Genomic DNA, 22,089 nt, shown 5'->3' with positions numbered 1-22,089 from the left:
AACAACACTTAAACTGGCTATAAAGCAACATTTTTCAAAACTCACACCTTTTGAAGAGAATTTTCTGGCCTTCCGAGATTCAGTATGTTCCCGTCAAAACGTGCTGTCTCCAAATTCCCATTATGTTGCCATTGAAAGCCTTAGGCCTTATCAGAATGCATTAGGTTCTTTTTTTTCCATCAACGATATTAAAACTTTTTCAGGGGAAAATTGGCTTCTAAGGGGGAAAAGACTTTTTTAAATATTTGAATTCCCAAATGTGTCACTTTATACTGCTCCAGATTGATTGCATTTTTTAAGCTATCAATATCTTGATACACTCCGGGGTTGCTGATATATTTCCAATGCCCTAAAAACATCAATGAAATTTCTGTGTCCTAAAAAAACATTATTGACCTATTTGAATAATTATCAAGCATAAAATCATCATCAAGCTCTACTGAGACAAGCCTTTACTAACTGACATGTATAAAGGCTATCAATATTCAGAAAATTGATTAACTGTGGCCAGTTAGTGGACAAAGGAATAATAAATGCCATTTGCCAGTAATGCTGACAAACACATTTCTAAGTAAGTTGTGGCTTAAAATGAACTGGTATGCGTTCACAGGTTTATTTAGCCTACATTTGGTATATCAGATTGCAGGAGCTGGAAACAATTCATTATGTTTTTAGAGAAATTATTGATTTAAAAATAGCCATTATTAAACTGTTCATTGTAACTGTGATGTTTTTATTTATCTGATGTTCGTTTTGTGCACATGACCCTTGTGGCCTTTGGTCTGCTGGTTTGTGACCTTCTTGACCATGACCTCACTCTTCTGAACGTGCTGGGTCCATTGATTCTTCATTAAGGGCAAAGGACATGCATTGATCTTTTGTCCCTAAGGAAGAGTGGATATAGGGTGATATCATGCTCGCAATTTAGAAACGCTGATGCTGCTCAATAGCTTAGCACCTCAACATCTGCAGATATCACTGCATAGTAAACGTGAGAACTTTCATCACTAAAGTGAAGTGTAGACTCCCTTGAGTGATGGAAACTTCATTGCTCACATCTTTCTCACTCTTACCAGTAATTCTTCCCTCCTCAGCCCAAACAACTGTCTCTCTGTCAATATGTTATGTCTGAGAGGTGATTCTGAATCAGATCTGGTTTCGATTCAAGCCATTCCACTGCAGTACAGCATTTAAATCCTTCAACAACAATTTACTTTTCCCTCTGTATGCATTGCATGGACTCAGTATTTAGCATTCACCAGGAACCTGCTGTTTGCATATAGAGTAATGTGTTAGGCTGAGAAAATATAATGGAGATCTATTCTGAGAATAATAATGAGACAAATGGGTGGACAAATGCATTCAAATGGGTGACAGAAAGAGATGGATGGATGGATGATGGATGGATGGATGGATGGATGGATGGATGGATGGATGGATGGATGGATGGATGGATGGATGGATGGATGGATGGATAGATAGATAGATAGATAGATAGATAGATAGATAGATAGATAGATAGATAGATAGATAGATAGATAGATAGATAGATAGATAGATAGATAGATAGATAGATAGATAGATAGATAGATAGATAGATTCTTCTGACCTCATCACACTTTTTCTTTCATCTCAGTATCACATTAAAGATATGGCCAGATATTTCATTTGCCATTTTTATTGCATCTATCTCAGATCAATCGACTCACAGCCCTCCAGGTAAAAGCCATCTAGCTTTGCTACTGGAATAAAAATCGCCTGCTGAAGTGCCCCTTGAAAAATGTAGTTGATACCACACCTATCCTAACTACATCATGTGAGCCACAAGATGCTTTTTAGAAGCACATTAGTTAGTATGGTTTAGGGCACAAGGAGCTTCTTTGACCTTGTCTAGAGTAAATTGTGCAAGCTAAGCTAAACTGAGGCAGCTCCTCCGAGCAAACGGAGACTCCGAGCCAGCACTCATAAGCACAAGGTGAATTTAAATGTGCTTGGTAGTGTGTGTGAGTGTTTGCCATCTAAAAGACGGAGCCAGGCCTTTCAATCATGCCTCGCTTAAATGTGCTGACGATGACTCATTGTATATATAGTAAAATACAGATGGAGGAGATGGACGCTTGAAGTGGACCATTAGAAAGAGACCTGTTTACGAAGCATAGTATCGTAAAGCATCCGACACCTCTTCATATTTTCCATTACTCATTTCTTTCTACTTTCCTTACACGCTTTCAGATTGTGGAATGGAGTAATGAGGGTTAAGAATGAGTGTGGTACATGGACAGTGTGTTTTGTACCATAACCTCTCAGACCACAACTACAAAAGACCTTCAAGCTCAGTTTCAGCCCACAACTGAACTGACAGCAAAAATAAACAACAATCATTTCCTGTTAATATCTAGTATCAACCTCCGTCACTTTACACTATCAGAACAAATGTGCAAAAATTTGACCATTAGAGGTACAACAGTTTTTCACTGGGGCAATACCCTCAAAAGGACATCTATTTACCCAATAAAGGTTCATAGTAGTATCAAGAAGGAAAAAAAGCAACATACATATTACATGTATTCTAAGGCAATGTGCACCATTTAGGGGTATATGAGGTTCAATTTAGCTCTTTTAAGGGTCCTACTCCACTGACAAGCTGTAGTACCCCTAATAGTTCAATTTTTTCACATTGTTTCTGATAGTTTATGGTGTACACTGCACACAAAAAAGAGAAGAGTTTTCCCAAAATGGCAAACTCTAATCTGACTGGGCTGGCTTTACTCAATACCCAGGGTGGGTAGATTTATATCAGTTTGTCAGGAAACCAGGCCACTACAATAAGACTTCCAAGGAACTACTTGCTTGATTTGGGATGTTACTGGCATTGAATCGGTGACATATTCAACAGCTTTGTTTCAGACACTTGCAAGTAACCAAGATATTCTTAGGCAAAGTTGCACATTCTCATTACACCAGACTCCTATGGTCTGAAGGGGCTACTCTGGTTTCCTCCCCCATTTTAAAAAAACAAACCATACCCACACAAGCACGGTTTAAAAAAATCTCTGTCCACATGAAAACGCAAAAACACGCCGGATTGGCTACCTGATTTCCACATGGGTCCCATCCATGGCACTGATGAAGCGGTGAAACCCCTTAACAAGTTTCTTTACTTTGGACTTGTAAGAGACATGTAACTGTATATACACAGGGACAGGGCCCAAGGGGACTGTAGCTTCACATACATGCCTTACTATTTAGTATTATTATTGCATTCTGGTCATTGATTGGATGAACACAGCACATGACCTACCCACATAAAAGCTCTAGTATTACGCAGATCATCAAATTGCTGACAATAAAGTTTATACTTAATGTATACTTAAGACTATAAAGGTAATAATAAAACGGTCTCTTCTTCACTCAAATTGTCAAGTTTTTTGTCAGCATTTGACATTTTTCCTCTCAAACTGTGAATTTACTGTTTATAAACATTGTGCTGTGTTTCCGTGACTGTCCAAAGCATACAAATATGTACGTGACTGATTTTCTGTTGCTAATCATGTAGGTTGTTTGGCACCGCAATGCAGGGTTAACACTGAAAAAAGCAGCGCTAACCCTGCTCCAGACAATAACCTTGGGTAAAAAGCGATCTGAATCCTGCTTCTAAATGACAAGTGTGAAATATTCCTTTACTCTGGGTTAAAAATTATGTTTAGAATGACGTTAACCCAGGGTTAAGCGCAGAGTGAAAAAGCCTTCTGTTGCTCTAATCATGAAATGGGTATCCAATCCTACTCTTGTAGGGCCATCTTCCAGCAGAGTGTAGCTCCAATCCTAATTAAACACATCTCAACCAACTAATCAAGGCCTTCAAGATCACAAGAAACCTCCAAGGCAAGTGTGTTGGAGCAAAACCCTGCAGGAAATTGTCCCTCCAAGAGCAGGACTGAAAACTCCTGTATTATCATGCAAAAGAATATCAATTTTGGGCAACCACCTTTACATTTCCCCCTGTGCTAAGTGACCCGAGACTTTTATCTGTTCTGGGGTCCAGTCGGGAATGTCTTTCATGGTATTACCTCTCTGACACCTCTGTACACTTTTTTTCATTTAGGAAGCCTGATCTTAACAACAAATACAGCCAGAGTGGAGCTGTCCGACCTTATGAAGCCACCCAAGCAGGAAAAGAGATTGAACATTTGTACACAGTAAATGCAGAATGTTAATTTGGGGAGTGAAGGGGCATTAGCCTGAGCTGTATCAGCAAAAAAGATCAGCCACTGAGGTGTGTATTTTTGGTGTCAGTCCTTCTCTCGCTATCTCTTCCCCCTCTTTCCCCCAAATTTATCTTCCTTGGCTATTTGAATAAAACTCCAAATGTACCAGAAAGCAGTGAATGTCTTGCTTGCTTATATAAACATATGAGGACTTGGCACATTGCCTAATTTTAAATGGTGCATGTATCTCCACAGCTGTTTTTTTAGGGGAATCCTACAGATGTAACCAAGATACACCCTCCCCCACTGCTGCTATACAAATTGGTGGCCCATGGGGAAGCCACAGTGGGTTTAAACCACTCATAAAGCAAAGTGCTTAAAAACAACATTCATTTCACACCAGCAGGGACAATGCAGCCCTGAAGAAGACAGATCATAATTTCAGACAGTAAATTCACAGACAGTAATTTAGACTAATGTATCCAAAGTACAAGGCCATTTGTCACTAGTCTTTTAGATAGACCCAAAAATGAAATTTCTTTCATCATTGTTTCTCAGTCTCATGGTGTACCAAATCTGAGGGTGAGTATCTTTCTTTCAATTCTCCAGAAGACAGAAATTCATACAGGTTTGGAATGACATTAGGGTACATAAATAATGACAAGATTTAGATTTTAATGTGAACTACTTTAAACCAGATTTGTAATGCCACATTGCAAATCGTTTCTTTGCTAGCTGTTACCATTCTTATTGTGATTGGCCATTAGTTCTACACCCTATTAAAAATTAAGAATCTGAATTCACTTTGTGAATTTGTTGACGAACAGAATATATCTTGCCATCTGCACAACAGTAAAACTTTATAAATGCATTAATTATGGTGTCTAGTCCTGCCCCTGGAGGGCCAATGTCCTGTTGAGTTTAGCTCCAACCTGCCTCAACACATTCGATTGCGGAGCATGCATTAAAGGTCCCGTTCTTTGCAATTCCATCTTTCAAACTTGAGTTAGTGTTAATGTTGCTGTTAGGGCATAAATAATACCTGTAAAATTATAAAGCTGAAAGTTCAATGCCAAGCGAGATATTTTATTTAACAGAAGTTCCCTTTCAAAGCCTACAGCGAATGGCCGGTTTGGACTACAGCAGGAAGTGCAGGGATGTAATGACGTCACTAGAACCGTTTGTTGACTAACCCACAAGAACACGCAAAATAGGAGGAGTGGTCTTGTTGCTCTCCCACGTGGAGAAAAGCGCGCATTCAGCAGTTGCATCTCCCCGTTATGGTAAGAGGCGGGACCTTTCCGGGCAAAGTGCGCTAAGCTGCTGTCTCATCACAACACGGGAAGCGCTGGCCCAATCAGAACTCGTTACGTGTTTCTGAAGGAGGGACTTCATAGAACAAGGAAATCATCAGGCCGTTTTTAGGACAGAGGAAACAGCGCTGTACAGATAAGTAAATTGTGTGAAAAATACTGTTTTTTTACACGCGAAACATGAACTCATGTTATATTGCACACTGTAAACATAATCAAAGCTTCGAAAACACGCGAAGAACGGGACCTTTAAGACTTGTTTGCTATTTTAATCAACAATGGAGTTGGCCACCACTATGGCTCCGGACTTATTTCACGGTACTTTAGACTGCATTGGAAGCGCTGACAGCAACAGGTCTGGGGAAAAAGGTCCTGGGACAAATTGTTCCAGGTAATTTTAGTGGAAATGCAGCTTCTAAGCTATTTAAGGATCAGTCTCATGTACCCAGACCTTCAGACTGACGGCAGAAGGTCTGGACTCCATAGCACCTTTCATTGGTCAAGGACCAGAGACAGGTTGTAAACATGTAAGAGAATTGTAAAGCAACCAATCACTGTTTGTTTTGTTCCACGTCATGTTTAGGGTGAAATTTTTAGGTCAAAGACCCAACAATAACAGCGTGTAAAACTTTTGGATTTATTTTAAAGAGTCTATGCAGCAAACTTTACATACTTCAGATACTGAAATATATATAAGTACTCATTGTCATAGTTGTTTAATGGCTTGCTTCTTCCATAAGGGGGGTTTGGCATCACAATATTGTTTCCAGGTGGACTATTAAAGAAGGTGACACATGTCTCCTGGAAATCGTGTAGAATTCAAGAATCCTGACAACTTCGAAACTCTTGTAGTGTTTCCAATTTTGCATGTCATATGCATCAGACTTTCTGCCAATGGTCCGTGGGCGTGACGTCTGAGGCTGAGACTATATAAGGGTAAAAGAAACAGACTGACATTGGTAGAACTGATTTACTGGTCATTGTAATGTAAGTCAGAGTCTGAGAAGTGAGAGCCTATGGATGAACATAATTAATTTTACAGCTGAGGGGAAACAGTTCTACAAAAAGCCTTCTAGACGACCCCCTTTCCCAGTGACAGCTGCACTGCATCCCTGCGTAAGCCCTTTAGGCTCGCTCTAAACCCTATTATATCTCTCTTAACGTCATTCCTCTTTTCGCATAGTTCCACCTAGCACTCCTCCTCTCCAAGTCGCCTTTTTCTCCTAAATTCTCCATGCCACCTATCTCTGTTTTCCACATCATCCCTCCCCCCTGACTCACATCTTTCTCTTTCATCCGATAAATTAAGTATATTCCACATCTACCTCTTTCACACCCTCTTTCCCCTTATCTTCCACTGTCACCTCAACAACAATTCAGCACATAGGGCAGGGTTTGCAAATGCTCCATCGGAGGTAAATTAATTGCACGCACGTCCTTATCGTTCGTCATTCCGCAGGACTAGTGCTTAATTTTTCCCTTTTTTCAATCCAGTTTCCTTTATCCCACACATTCTCACCTGCAATCCAGTCGTTCCAGCTCGAAGTGGGGGTTGAAGTTGAGCACGATACGCTGTGAGGGTTCGGGTGCGCTGATCACCCACTGGCAGCTCTGATGGGGCGGGTATTCCAGAGGGTATCCTGGAGATGTGATGTAACCAGCATCGCTGGCATCCAGGTGGCCTCCACATGTCTCAACTAAGACAAATAGGAAAGAGACAAGCCGAAAGAAAGTGAGGTGAGGTGAGGTAGTGGTTTAGATAAGTTAGTTATTAGCCACATACTTAACGCTAATTTGGCCAAGCAGAGGGCCGTGAACGCAAGGCAAATTAAACACATAAATCACAAGCACTACCAAATCCCTGAGTGAGCACTGTATGGCTAACATGAATACTTATGCTGTCAAAACACACAAGGGACAAAAACACTGCTATATGGGCTTAAAACCACCATGGAATCCAAAATAAAAAAAGTTTATATGCAACTAACTGGTGCATGTTGGATAATGTCACCAAGGCCTCTCGAAAAAACATCACATTATATGAGTAAAACTGTTTGGGAATGCTGATTTAAAGCTAAAATAATATCTCCCTATTGGTATTGCTGTGTGTATACTATAAATAAAGTTTGACAATTCGGGACGCAACACCAACATTTCCAATTACTGTTCTGTTAGCCTTTCCTCACAATGCTAATAGAAGTCTGGAAGCATTCAATACATTTATGATGCTCCTACAAAATATAATAGTTAACCATAGCCAAGACAGGAAGTGACAGTTTTACGCAGGGCTCTTCTCTGGAGGTCCAAGGGTCATTCCCAAAGCTGCAATAGGATCCAGTATAACAAAGCCACCTTCTACCACCCCACCCAATGTGCTTTCCCTGCTATCTTCGACGAACACTCCTTCCACATGCTAGTGTTCATCCTAACATGCGCAAAAGTCCTTTTCATGCCGGCTTCACACATAGCAGATATCATTCAGGTCATTATTATTCTAAATGGAGCTAAGATTAGGAGACAGAAATACTTTCTGGTCTTTCACCATGACAACTGTGCAGTGAGGGGTTTCTAACCACATACCAGCCAAACGACAACTGAGGAATTAGCGGACAGGTCATTCCTACTATGCAGCATTTTCACTTGGCCTTCCTAGAATATTTAACTCACAATTTGTAGAAATGGAAATCAAATGAACTTGCTTGCTCTTATTCATTTTAAATTTGTTCACAATTTAAGGTAAAACTGTTAATGCCATTCTTCTAATTTCTATCTGAACTTACTAATTAAACATTATTAGAAATTTATTTATAGCAGTTTATTAACCAACATATTATTATTATTCTTTTTTTTTTTGAAAATGTTTGGTCATCAATTCATAGGTTATTCATGCGTCCTCATAGCCTGACGTGGTCATACTCAATTCTATTAAGAATATGAGTCTGAAACTGCTCCATTGGGCTGCGATTATGAGGCGTGTTTCAACCGAACTAGGAAAGACATCAATTGGACAGACCTACAACCAATCAGAGCAGCGAAGGGACGCATAACGTTACTTGTCAAATGTCAACAGAGCTCAACTGCACTGTGTTGCCAAGTCCGCGTTTTTTCCGCGGGTTCTTTTCTATGTCTGTGGGTTGAAGGGACTATTATGTGATATATAGACCCATGAGTGCGAATTTTAGCAGGCAGCCTTGCCACAATAACACACATTTTACCCCCCAAACGCCATTTTTTCACCGGAGAACCCCCCTAGTAGTTGCCGCGTTTTGTTGTAAAAACTTGGCAACCCTGAAATCAGGCTGGAATACACGATCTTTGCCAGAGTTGTAAAATAATTTAATGATACACAGAGTACTTACCCAACATGATCATCATTTCTGAGAGAAATTGTGATGGTGAATGCATATACAAACAAGCGCTCCGTTTAGGATTCAAACAAATATAATCCAAGCTCCTTTGATGACGTGCATGATTACGTTACTGTTGATCATCTGTCCGTCATCGTCTAAAGCCCGCCCTGATGATTTCATTAGTCCGAACAGTTTCTGTTCGGGGATAATCACTCCTCTATGGAGCAAGGCCAGACCGAATTGCCCGACCTAAAATTTTTGTGGGCGGGGCTAAGTTTGGCTGGCATCCAGGCTAGCGTCCTCATGCACTTCACTGTATATCCTTTATATCCACTTATATTTATACCTTCAGTAATGCAAAATCCTTTAACTTATAAAAGCCAGTTCCTGATGACATCATCCTCTAGGAAGTGACATCATTATTGACAACCTTCAACAGCTTAAAGGGTTAGTTCACCCAAAAATAATTCTGCAAAATTCTGTCATTAATTACTTACCCTTATGTCGTTCGACACCCGTAAGACCTCCGTTCATTGTCAAGACACCAATGTCATTTCCTCTCTCAAGACCCATAAAAAGTAGTAACGACGTCGTTACAAAGTCCATCATTGTAATAATTTTATAAAGCGATGAATATAGTTTTTGTGCGCAAAAAAACTAAATAATGACTTATATTGATGGGCCGATTTCAAAACAAAGCTTCGAACCGTTATGAATCAGCCTATCGATTCATGATTTTGGATCGCCAAAGTCACGTGACTTCAGCAGTTTGCCCGTTTGACACAAGATCCGAATCATGATTCGATACACTGATTCATAACAGTTCGAAGCTTTGTTGTAAAATCGGCCTATCAATATAAGTCATTATTTAGCGATTTTTTTTTTGCGCATAAAATCTATTCTCGTCACTTCATAAAATGATTGTAGAGCCGCTGTAGTGAGATGGACTTTAAACGACATCTTTAATGCCTTTTATGGGTCTTGAGAGAGGAAATTACATTGGTGTCAATGAAGGCCTTTCTGGGCCATCCGATTTTAACAAAAATATCTTCATTTGTGTTCTGAAGATGAACAGAGATCTTATGGTTGTCGAGCAACATGAGGGTGAGTAATTAATGACAGAATTTCATTTTTGGGTGAACTAACCCTTTAAGAACAATTCCAAATCAACATATTAAAAGATGAGCATATTTTATTTTTTATATAGACTCATATTCATTTTTAAAGGATGCTGAGTTAAAAAGGTACTGCATAAAAGGAATGACTCAGACATTTAGAAAGTGGTAGCATGATTATTGCCGTCAACCTCATGAGAAGACAAGCCTGAAGATTATATTTTTTGTACAATATAAAAACAAATGTACACCTCCACAAAAGGTGAGTGGAACTCACTATCACACTTATGTTTACATCGCAACAGACATCAGAATGGGAAAGTGGGAAGAGTGCAGGTTCAGAGAGAAAGAAGGAGGTTTGATTGACAGTTCTGGGTCTGATGTTGGCTTCTGCAAATACACAGATAAACACGGCTGTCTAGCTTGCGTTAGGAAAACTCCTCCTTCTCTCTGACTGAACAAACTTCATGACTACTTCATCCTTACCCCACAACTGGTAAAAGCTGGAGCATGGCAGAATCTATACCAGTGGGAACATTTCTAACATTGCTCGAGCTATATGATCATTGCCCAAGTTTAGGGAGTTGAGAAAGGATGGAGTCTCTGATATCAAAGCAACACAGGAATAGAGATGCAGCCAGAGAGAATCAAATTTTAAAATGAGAGTCTGTAAAAATTAGACACAAAGAGACTCATAAACCCCAAATGCACATCTCCAGAACTCTCAATATCTACGAATTTTCAGAAAAGTTGTGAAATTGCCCTTCAAAAGCAAGCTGCGGGGCATCCTTAAACCATGTTAAAGATCTTCAGAGCTATGCAATGGTGTGGTGGAAAATCTTGAGACAAGGAGTTGAGTATCGCCTGAAGCCAAGACTCCCATACGTGTGCTGATGTGCCAGTCATAAGAGCCTGAATAAAAGGATGGTTGGGGCTTCTTTCAAGTGTTGACATTTCAACTGCTATTATGGCTTTAAAAGGTACACTTAAAATGAGGTGACATTTAAGGCAACACCCGAATCCTTCTAACCCTTTCAACTATATCGTCTGAAGGGGAAAAACTAGCCAAGCGTACACACACCTCATGAAAAAAAATCACTATTATATAATCTATCTATCTATCTATCTATCTATCTATCTATCTATCTATCTATCTATCTATCTATCTATCTATCTATCTATCTATCTATCTATCTATCTATCTATCCATCCATCCATCCATCCATCCATCCATCCATCCATCCATCCATCCATCCATCCATCCATCCATCCATCCATCCATCCATCCATCGTCTGTCTGTCTGTCTGTCTGTCTGTCTGTCTGTCTGTCTGTCTGTCTGTCTGTCTGTCTGTCTGTCTGTCTGTCTTATAAAAAAATGTACCTGATTTTGAAAAACATCACATTAATGGTTAAAAGCTCAGAAATTAGCAAATGCAGTTTATAAAACAAATGTAAAATAAATGTTATTATGATGTTAAATACTTTACCATTTAAATATAATTTTTTTATTTCTTTACATTAACGAGAATTGGGGGTTTGTTATAGTGACCATGAAAATAATGTCACAATGGAAAAAAATGGTCCTAACAATAGGCTTCTTTTCATTTTTTCTTTTCATTTTGTGCTGAAGATGACTTGACAGTTCCTTCCCTTCCAGCCCTCCTCCTATGAATTCCTCATCTCATCTCGGTATTATTACCCAATATATTACGGGAACACAAAAGGACAGACAGATAGCAATCATTCTAGCATTTTCATTCAGTCTGCATGTATTCTCTGGCTGTGTCTATCGCTCTATTGTGTGTGTTTTCAGGGAAGAGGGTCTTGAGGATAAACCCATGAGGGGGGGATTTTGCGTGTTCGGCACTATTTTAGACAGATCTGTCCTTTCATGTAGGGAGACAGGAGGGGAGAGGGGATACAGACAGCCTCGAGAAGAGATTCCAGACCTGGTTGCTGGAATGAACAAAGAATGAAAATAAGGTTTTGTGTCATTTTAAATGGTTTGTTCATCCTAAAATAAAACCTACATAATTCATATGACTTGTGCACAATCTTTTTTGTGAGGAACAATGAAATTGAAGTCATTAACAGAAAGCTGTGACTGGATCACTGGCTTAGTGAGTCTTTGTAAACATTTCTGACCTGAATTAACCGATTCATTCAAAAGATTGGACATCTAACTGAATGATTTGATCATGTTGCACATGGCCACTTCTCTCACAAAGTTCAAACTTAATCAATCCGCCCTAGCTCTCCTTGACGCATTCATGAGAGTCCATGAGAGCCATGTCCAATTTGTGAACAATCATTCTTTTGAGTCAGATCTTTTCAAAGAACCCAAAACCAGTCTGAATATTTTGTTCAGAGGTCAGACTGATTCTGTTCTCAGGTTAAATTCACTGATTCTGTGATCCAGTTGCAGTAGTTATGGATCACTATGGAAGGAAAACTAGTAAATGTTGACTCATATTTCAGTCTGAAAGACCAACATTGTTTGACAAAGTCGAACCCTTTTAGTCTAACCCGTAACGTGAGGTTCTAGATGATTCGTTTAAAAGATTCCAACTGTACCGCTCCCTACATGCAAATCTATGTGTGTGTGTGTGTGCGTGGGTGCGTGCGTGTGCATGTGCGTCCAGATGTTTTTTGTTCATCTCTGCATTAATTTCTATTAATAGAATCATCGCTGCATTGAGCTGTCTTATGCTGCGATAAGTTGCATCCATGTAAAGAGCCCATGATATATCTCCATCTCTCTCTCTCTCGCTCTTTTTCTCTCAGTTTCTCTCTCCATCCTTCCATTCGCACCTTAATTAAAAAGTGCTGTCACCCGCGGTGAGGAAATCAGCACCGATCCATTCATCCTTACCAAAGCTCTCTCTTTCTCTTGCTCACTTACACTCTTTCTCATTCTCTTTCTCATGAGTTTCATTGCTACCAAAAGAGTCCATATAAATTAAATTGCATTCTATTTTTCACACACAACTTTCATATAGCTTCAGTTGACATGAAATATATAAGTAATCTTTCATCGTACTTTTATGGTCTACTTTTTCCATATTAGTTTTTTAGAAACATGAGGGTGAGGAAATGACAACAGAATTTTCATTTTTGAAGAACTCTCTCTTTAAAGAAACGTTACATTTTTCATTGCTGAAACTTTTTGTCTTCACTTTTTGGAACTGACTCCATATCCTCTACAGCACTTTAAACCTTCTATATTCTTCAGAGCATCATAAACCACAAGACCAACAATTGAACCGGAACTAAATAGTATATAAAAGACATCAATGTGTGATAAATAATTACATGTAATAAAAGTAATCACAATAAGCAACTAATCCTGTTGATTAGACCCACTTTAGGCTGTTTCCAAGAAACAAAGATTTCTTTTCCATTATCATGGAAATCAAATGATGTGCAGTCACATGTTTCCATGCATCAGCTAGTTTCACAGACTTCCAACAGCCAATCAGATTTGAGAGATTTCATAATACACTCCAGTCACCAATTCCCGGTGAACATCCGATCATGCATCATAAATTTTACAGTTTCCATTCACCAAAACTTCTGCGGTGTCCTAATTTTCAAACATCAATGTGTCTTGCCTCTTACTCCCACACGGATGCTCTACTAAAAGCTCAAAATGACACAAACTAGGAGGGGCCGTTTCAATTATTTATGCTATATTTTTAATTCCTCCTCAATTCAAGCAATCCAGGGAATTCTCGGCACCCACTGCCTCTGCAGGGATTGATCCGGTCGTGGTTTCCTGGCCCCAAATGCAAATTTCTGACCTTCTTTTCCGAGCTGAGACTGCTAGCTTCTGCATAGATTAGTACCTCTTCTATTCATGAACACCAGAAAAATAGGATGAAACGGCATACACAACCACTCGGGGTGTTGCAGATGAAAAGACGATGCGTGTACGTGTGCGTAGATACGTGTGTGCGTCTTTCTGTCTGTTTGCAGAAACACTGAGGAGAACTAAGTGCTTTGTTTGTTCACATTAAGTTTTTATATGTGTATTTTCTTGTCTATCCTTTAACCAGGTACGTCACGCTAAACAGTGGACATAAAAAAGTTGTCCTAGAGGTAAAGGAAAGCTGCTAACATACTATAGGTGAATATCACTATCACTAATGCTCATAGTAGTGATTTGAACACACCCTTAACCCTAAGAATTCAATTTTGTGCTACTGACACAGATGATACCTCAAATTGTACAGCTTAGAAATGCATGCTATTACTTTCTAAGACATCAGACTTGGGATGTTTGCATTGAGGGTGATCAAAGTGGAAAACACATTCCATTATGTATGTCATAAAGACTTGGAGGTTGGCTCTTTTTCAGTTAGTAACCACCAAAAATAACCTAGCAAAAACATAGCAACTGTGGCAATCACCCATTACACTTTAGCATCATGGCAGCAAGTTTTGCATGGACAAACACCACTCAAAAAGATTACAAATGCAGTTTAATATGCTTACTATCCTCCCTCTAAGTAGACCACCTAATTCTTAAAACTTAAAATACATTGCGAATCAATAAAATTACCCTGAACTTTTCACTTTTAAACAGGACTTTGCAAGAAAAGTCTATGCGGGTAAACATCAGGTAAACTCCTTGGAAGGACTCGTAGAGAAGGTTCCAGATTTGAGGGCAGTGTTCGACAAGATGTAAATAAGAGATATGATTAGGAGGTAAATAAGAGGCATTGAAAATGAGCCATTGCTAAGACACTGTTAACATATGGACAGTCTGATATCATTCTATGTGGGTCAACGTGTCATTTTTTGGCCAGGACAAAAACTGAGAAGGGCCCCTAAAGGCATGGACCTCACACAAGAGACGCTGTGTCTTTGTTGTCCATAATTCAGCGTATTGTGTTCTGCTTGTTGCAGTCAGTGCCGCTCTGGGAAGGGGGCGTTGCACAAGTACCTGCATGTGAGCAGTTTCAGGCTGTAGCCCAAATGGGGTTTTTAACACCTGACCTTGAAATAATACCATAATTGTCTGCACAAGACATAAGCTCACTGTTTGCATTAATTATACCCCAAATAAATACGAAAACAATTATCAAATTGTAATTACAGATGCTAGTGATTGCAGAAAATAAACAACATTGTAAAACACCATATCTCTTCATTTGCATTTCACACTAATGCAATTAATGTGCTCTAATTCTAAAGCTTCAGCCACTTTAAAGTGGTTATTCCTTTGTAGTAATAGCAATAATGCAATGGCGGAGAGACTAGGTCAGAGTGTCATCATATTCAAAGCAAGACTCTATGGTTCATTCATCTGCCACCGATGACCTTTCATCACTAATTCAAGCTGCTTCATCATTTTTTCAACCTGTTGGCCTAAGACTGCAGGTGCTGCTGCGCTGGCAGTCTATAGACTGTATTATTTGAGAAGATGTCTAGGAGGACAGATGACTGTAAATTGCATTGTTAGTAGGTTGTTGTACTGTACACAAAATATTATTAAGATGTATTTTATCACAGTATCGCAAAAACTGTGAGTCAAAAGACCAAGTCTAGGCTACTTACATGTTTTTTCCTTTTAGCTGTTGACTAAAATGAATGATGAATTGTTGAGGATATCTTTTAAAACATCTCCCGTGAAAACTTGGACGAGGTTGTGTTTTTGCAGCCTTATCACTTTTGCTTAATTGACAGTTTCTGATGAACTATTGTATAGCTAATCCGGGAGAAATGGTCGAAACCGCGATATGAATACGTGTTTTGTAGGCGCGTGAAGAGGCGGTCTGAAACTCGCGCGCGCTTTAGTCCGCTCGCGCCTTGAATGTTTTGCCGTGCAAACAAACCCCTTATGAAGACTAATAACTACTGTTCACTATTCAAAGGTAAGGGACCAAATATACAAGAACTATGGGTCGACTTTTTAATGGCACGTCAGGAAATTTCATAAGGTTATTCTCGCGAAAACCTATTATATATATATATATATATATATATATTTTGTATAAAACCGTCTACTAAACACACTATAGCTCCAAATAGTGATAATAATTGTGCCATAACAATAATTTTGTCGTTTTTAGTCATTACAATGGAGAATGCATTAGATAGCCTACCATAATGTAGCCTACTGTCAATAGTCTACTTTCATGTAAAAGTAGAGTAACAAAATATGGTAGCTGTCTTCGGAATTAGCCTATATTCGGAATTAACATATAGCCTACATGAATATTGTAATTAGCCTATTTAGACTATAGCATAACTGTTATCGTCAGAGGCAAAAAATTCACATAAATGTTAATTTAGTTTATAAGCCTTCTACCCTAAATCACATGTGACGTAGTGATATTTTATGGCAAGTAAACGGTGAACATGGCTTGATTTAACTTTGTGATTTCTGCTGTTACCTCAATATATCAATGGTTCTTTATATCAACATAGGCTAATAAATACCCATTTGGTGTGTCTTAGAAACGTATTGATGTTACATTACGGATATTTACATATGCATCGATTTAGGCTATTGGGAAAACCTATAAAAATTAAAAAATTAAAAACTCTTAAAGCTTAAGTTTTTAGTCAAACTTTCTTTTTATGATTATAAATGAACATATCGCACAGTTTGGAATGGAAGTCTAAGTTGCCCAGCTTACTATGTCCGTCTCGGTTTCGTCTAAAGACATGAATTTAGAGATAGCCTATGTCACAAAAACATTTATTTTGAAAAGATATCAGCAGACAGTGCGATGAAAAGCAGTTCTGCATGGTTCAAATCATGTGTACCATCCATTTGCCATTTGTTACATATTCCAGTTTTGTCCACTAAATAAAACCAGAGGCTCTCCTTTTCTCAGCATGCATGGTTTGCCCGGACAGCAGAAACACACGTTTGCTTCGCCAGGAGAGAAATCTGTTTGCCATTTGCGGATAGCCTCACTGGATGGGAATTTAGACACACGGTAACCGTTATTGAAGTTAAAGAGGAAAATGAGGAAAAAGACAAACTTACTTTCTTTTGCGCTGACTTTCAGAACGAAGCAAAAGATAAATGCAATCCCTTGGTGAGATAGCCAGAAATCCATCTTTCCAAAAAATGTGCTGCCTTGAAGAAGTGACCTGTGTTCAACTAGTGATCTTCTTCAAGGAACAAATGTCGATAATGCAGACAGAAAATAGAACAAAACAAGCCTTTTCGTCTTTATAATGCTCAGAATGTCCCATTCAAATGTAGTTCTGTTGAGCCCATTGCGCACAGCAAATGCAAACTGTGCATGACATGATCTACTTCATGTATTCATAAAAAGTCATGTTTTGTCATAAAACTAAATAAATTAGAGGTCTTCAACTGTATTCCGTTATAAAGCCGTCACGGATTTGCGTGCGTTATTGCGTTCCATTGCCTTATTGGTCTCCGATGGGTTGACAGAGGTTTCCGCAGGGATTTCTCCCTTAATCGTCTGCTTAAAACACGCTGCCCTCCGGACACAGCTTAAGTGTTCTGATATCTTCTTGCTCTCGTAAGTCATTCGATCACACTCAGGAGGCATCAAGTTTTGTCCAAACTGCCAGATAGGAGTGGAATTGGTGTTGCGCACAGAAGCGTGTTGAAGCGCACTGCTGTGCTCGCGCGGAGCTGTGGCAGCGCGTGTGGATGTGCTCGAGAGCGCGAGTGTATGTGAGTCAGTATGTGTGTAATAGCATTTCTGAGCGGCGCAGCTATCGCATTACACTGAGCTTTCTTGGCCCGCCTCCCCTCAGTCACTGATTAGAGAACATCTCTCTCTCTCTCTCTCTCTCTCTCTCTCTCTCTCTCTCTCTCTCTCTCTCTCTCTCTCTCTCTCTCTCTCTCTCTCTCTGCGTTGAAAAGTTCGGTAAGAATAAGAGGTCTCTCACTGGTTTTTACGCATATATTATTATTAGTAGTAGTAGTAGTTTTTTTTTTTTCAAAGATACGTTTGTGAATAATCTGTTTTTCTCTAGAGGTCTAAGTATAGACTGTCCATATTTTTACAGTCAAAGCACAGTCTGCACAGTTCACTACTGCACAGTCTCGGATCCAGAGTTCACTACTGCGCAGACTTTGGCCCCGAGTTCACTACTGCACAGACCCTGGCCCCGCTGGACCCGAGACTGTGCAGTAGTGAACTCTGGCCCCGCGTTTGCGCAGTAGTGAACACTGGACCCGAGACTGTGCAGTAGTGATCTCTGGACCTGAGACTGTGCAGTAGTGAACTCTGGACCTGAGTCTGCACAGTAGTGAACTCTGGACCCGAGTCTGCGTAGTAGTGAATTCTGGACCCGAAACTGTGCAGTAGTGAACTCTGGACCTTAGACTGTGCATTAGTGAACTCTGGACCTGAGACTGTGCAGTAGTGAACCCTGGACCTGAGACTGTGCAGTAGTGAACTCTGGATCCGAGAATGTGCATTAGTGAACTCTGGACCTGAGACTGTGCAGTAGTGAACTCTGGACCCGAGACTGTGCAGTAGTGAATTCTGGACCTGAGACTGTGCATTAGTGAATTCTGGACCCGAAACTGTGCAGTAGTGAACTCTGGATCCGAGACTGTGCAGTAGTGAACTCTGGACCCGAGACTGTGCAGTAGTGAACTCTGGACCTGAGACTGTGCAGTAGTGAACTCTAGATCCGAGACTATGCATTAGTGAACTCTGGATCCGAGACTGCTCAGTAGTGAACTCTGGACCTGAGTCTGCGCAGTAGTGAATTCTGGACCCGAAACTGTGCAGTAGTGAACTCTGGACTTGAGACTGTGTAGTAGTGAACTCTGGATCCGAGACTGCGCAGTAGTGAACTCTGGACTTGAGACTGTGTAGTAGTGAACTCTGGATCCGAGACTGCGCAGTAGTGAACTCTGGACTTGAGACTGTGTAGTAGTGAACTCTGGATCTGAGACTGCGCAGTAGTGAACTCTGGATCCGAGACTGCGCAGTAGTGAACTCTGGACTTGAGACTGTGTAGTAGTGAACTCTGGATCCGAGACTGCGCAGTAGTGAACTCTGGACCCGAGTCTGCGCAGTAGTGAACTCTGGACCCGAGTCTGCGCAGTAGTGAACTCTGGACCCGAGTCTGTGCAGTAGTGAACTCTGGATCCGAGACTGCTCAGTAGTGAACTCTGGACCCGAGTCTGCGCAGTAGTGAACTCTGGATCCGAGACTGCTCAGTAGTGAACTCTGGACCCGAGTCTGCGCAGTAGTGAACTCTGGACCCGAGTCTGTGCAGTAGTGAACTCTGGATCCGAGACTGCTCAGTAGTGAACTCTGGACCCGAGTCTGCGCAGTAGTGAACTCTGGACCCGAGACTGTGCAGTAGTGAACTCTGGATCCGAGACTGCTCAGTAGTGAACTCTGGACCTGAGTCTGCGCAGTAGTGAACTCTAGACCTGGACCGTAGTGAACTGCATCAGCATGATATAAACTACCTAAAATGAAAGAACCCATCTCTGGAAAAAAAATTATTTAAATTGTTTAGTTTGCCTCAGATCCTATTAGACTGCACAGAGAGGGCATGTTTATGACCTATACTGGGACCAGCCACCGGGGGCAATAAAAAGGTGTTGGCTTCACTTTTCAGGACATGTGCGACACACTTGGCTCTGTTTCAATGAATGAGACCATAGAATGTCAGAGCGTGAAATTTTACATAAATTCTTATTTTTATTAGTATAGGTAAATAAATGCGAGCAATACAAGCGATTCATTTATAGATTCCTTTCTCCATTAATCCATTTGAATCTTCTTTCGCATATTAGCCTACTGGGGTTCATTTGAGCGAATCACTTCATTTCAATGAATTGGTTGAAATTAATTATTCAATTTGGCAATTTTTCATATTGGAGATCACATAACTGGTGCGTTTTAGCCCGTGTTTTTATTTGTAATGAAATCCTTTATTTCTAATAAGTAGTAATTTTATTGTCTTTATAAGCATATTTGCTGAATACAGCAATTGAACAATCAGAAGTTTTACATAGCCATGTGATGATGATTTTTATCACTGTTTTTGAACAAGACAAATCGTTAATGTTGTCTCATGCATGATACAATGATTCATTTGTGAATCAGAAATCAGCTCTCTCTCTCTCTCTCTCTCTCTCTCTCTCTCTCTCTCTCTCTCTCTCTCACACACACACACACACACACACACACACACACACACACACACAGACACAGACACACACACAGACACACACACACAGACACACACACACACACACACACACACACGCACACACACACACACACGCACACACAGACACACACACACACACACACACACAAACACACACACACACACAGACACACACACACACACACACACACACACACACACACACACACACACACACACACACACACACACACACACACACACACACACACACACACACACACACACACTTGTGTACTACATCAGTTGCCAGTAACTCAGACGCACACTCACTCTCACTCTCACACACTCTCTCTCACACACACACATACAAAAAGCTACAGCGCATGTTATTTTTGGATTTGACTGGCCTTCCCTCTCTAGCAATAATACACAGCCTGAAATGCAATTAACTTTTGAGATATCATATGACATGATGAAACTATGATAAATTGTACAAATTCAAGTTCACCTTTCCAGCAAGGTGCCTTGCATGCAATACAAATGCAAAGTTCACAGTCTTGCCCACGTGTATAGTAATGGTCATCGTGATATGAGGCAATGTGTGCAATGCACAATTAGGCTACATGAGGCAATGTGTGGCAATGTTTATTTCATGTTCTACCATGGCATAGAAGTCATTTCGAGATTTGACCTGCAGGGGGACAGACCTGATCACACACGACCTGAACAACACGGGTCGTCAAGGGCAGAGCAGGAGCATAGCCAGATCTGTCGACCTTCACAGCAGTTGGACTAGATTAATGTCTAGTGCATAGCCATTCCTTCCTGATGAACTAACATTTCACGGTTTCTTCTTTCAAAAAATCTCATCCGTTTAGACTGTTAAAGCATACAGAGGATTTCATTTTTCTTCTACCTCACTTAGGCACAATGCTTATGTTGAGAAGATAATACTCTTATTATTTGTGCAGTATATATGCAAATTTCTACATCTACTACATTTGCCAAAATACAACAGAACATATTTCCTAATGTATTGTGTTTAACCTTCCCTTTCTCATTGAACTGAAAGTAATTACTTCACATTTTCAATCCTTATTTGAGAGAAAAGATGAGACTTTAACTGAAATATACATGCAAGACAATTTCATTTCAAGATGATTACTGGCAACGTTTTAAGATTGTGTGACAACATAGCATCAAATCCTAAACTTACAGTAAATCTTAGAGTAATGCCTACTGTTTAACTACTTTTTATTTAAAAATGTATACAGCATTCAATCCCATAATTTTCCATACTTTAAAGCCAGAACATGCATGTTTTTTTTTGTGCATAACGCACAATTTAAGGATCAAAGGTGTGTGTTCTGAGTCCGTTGGCACACACTAAATGACAACCGTGAGGCTGAAATGTCATATGTTTCTGGACCAGCGGCCACAGAACAGAACCCACCCCACCCAAGCCAAGCTACAATCAAAAGCTCTAACTACAGACACAGAGGTTTTTTAATGACACAGCAGAGCTATGCCATGCCGAAAATACTTCACTGAGAACTGCTTTTGGGGAGGCCTTCACACCAGGAATTTACAGTAGTCAAGTGGAAGGACAGATTTTCATGCAACACAGCAGTGTGTTTAACATTCAGCTTTACCTTTCCTAGATTTTATAAATTTTTATGCATGTATGCATCTTTGAGTTAACTTTGGGTTGGGGTGCTTTTCATGCCACAGTCTAAAAATCATAAATAATAATAATAATAATAATAATAATAATAATAATAATAATAATTATCAGATATTTTGGCCATATTTGATGAAAAGCCATCACAAGCGATCCATGGTAAAAAAAAAAAAAAAAAATGTAGCTGCCTCAAATTTTTAAGTACAACCAACTTGAATGTTGAAGTCATTTAAACTTAAATTGCATTAAACTATAAAAATAGTTGAATTTTGTAAACCCAACTTAAACAATTGAACATT

At 39.8% G+C, this 22,089-nt stretch overlaps 1 protein-coding gene across 2 annotated transcripts in view; it reads right to left on the bottom strand.

The window, feature by feature from the left end:
• Window positions 1-17,670, bottom strand: part of nrp2a (neuropilin 2a) — a 94,657-nt gene extending 76,987 nt beyond the window's left edge. For both annotated transcript variants that reach the window (XM_067442203.1, XM_067442204.1), the window contains exons 1-2: window positions 16,988-17,670; window positions 7,041-7,218 (exon numbers count right to left, since the gene is read on the bottom strand). In XM_067442203.1, the coding sequence (XP_067298304.1) occupies window positions 7,041-7,218; window positions 16,988-17,060 (251 nt within the window). In that variant the 5' untranslated portion in view covers window positions 17,061-17,670. The remainder of the gene's footprint in view (window positions 1-7,040; window positions 7,219-16,987) is intronic.
• Window positions 17,671-22,089: the final 4,419 nt, after the last annotated feature.

The sequence above is a fragment of the Pseudorasbora parva genome, chromosome 4 (assembly GCF_024679245.1).
Source record: "Pseudorasbora parva isolate DD20220531a chromosome 4, ASM2467924v1, whole genome shotgun sequence".
In the NCBI taxonomy this organism is placed as follows: Eukaryota; Metazoa; Chordata; class Actinopteri; order Cypriniformes; family Gobionidae; genus Pseudorasbora; species Pseudorasbora parva.
This window is presented reverse-complemented; position numbering and strand designations above follow the sequence as displayed.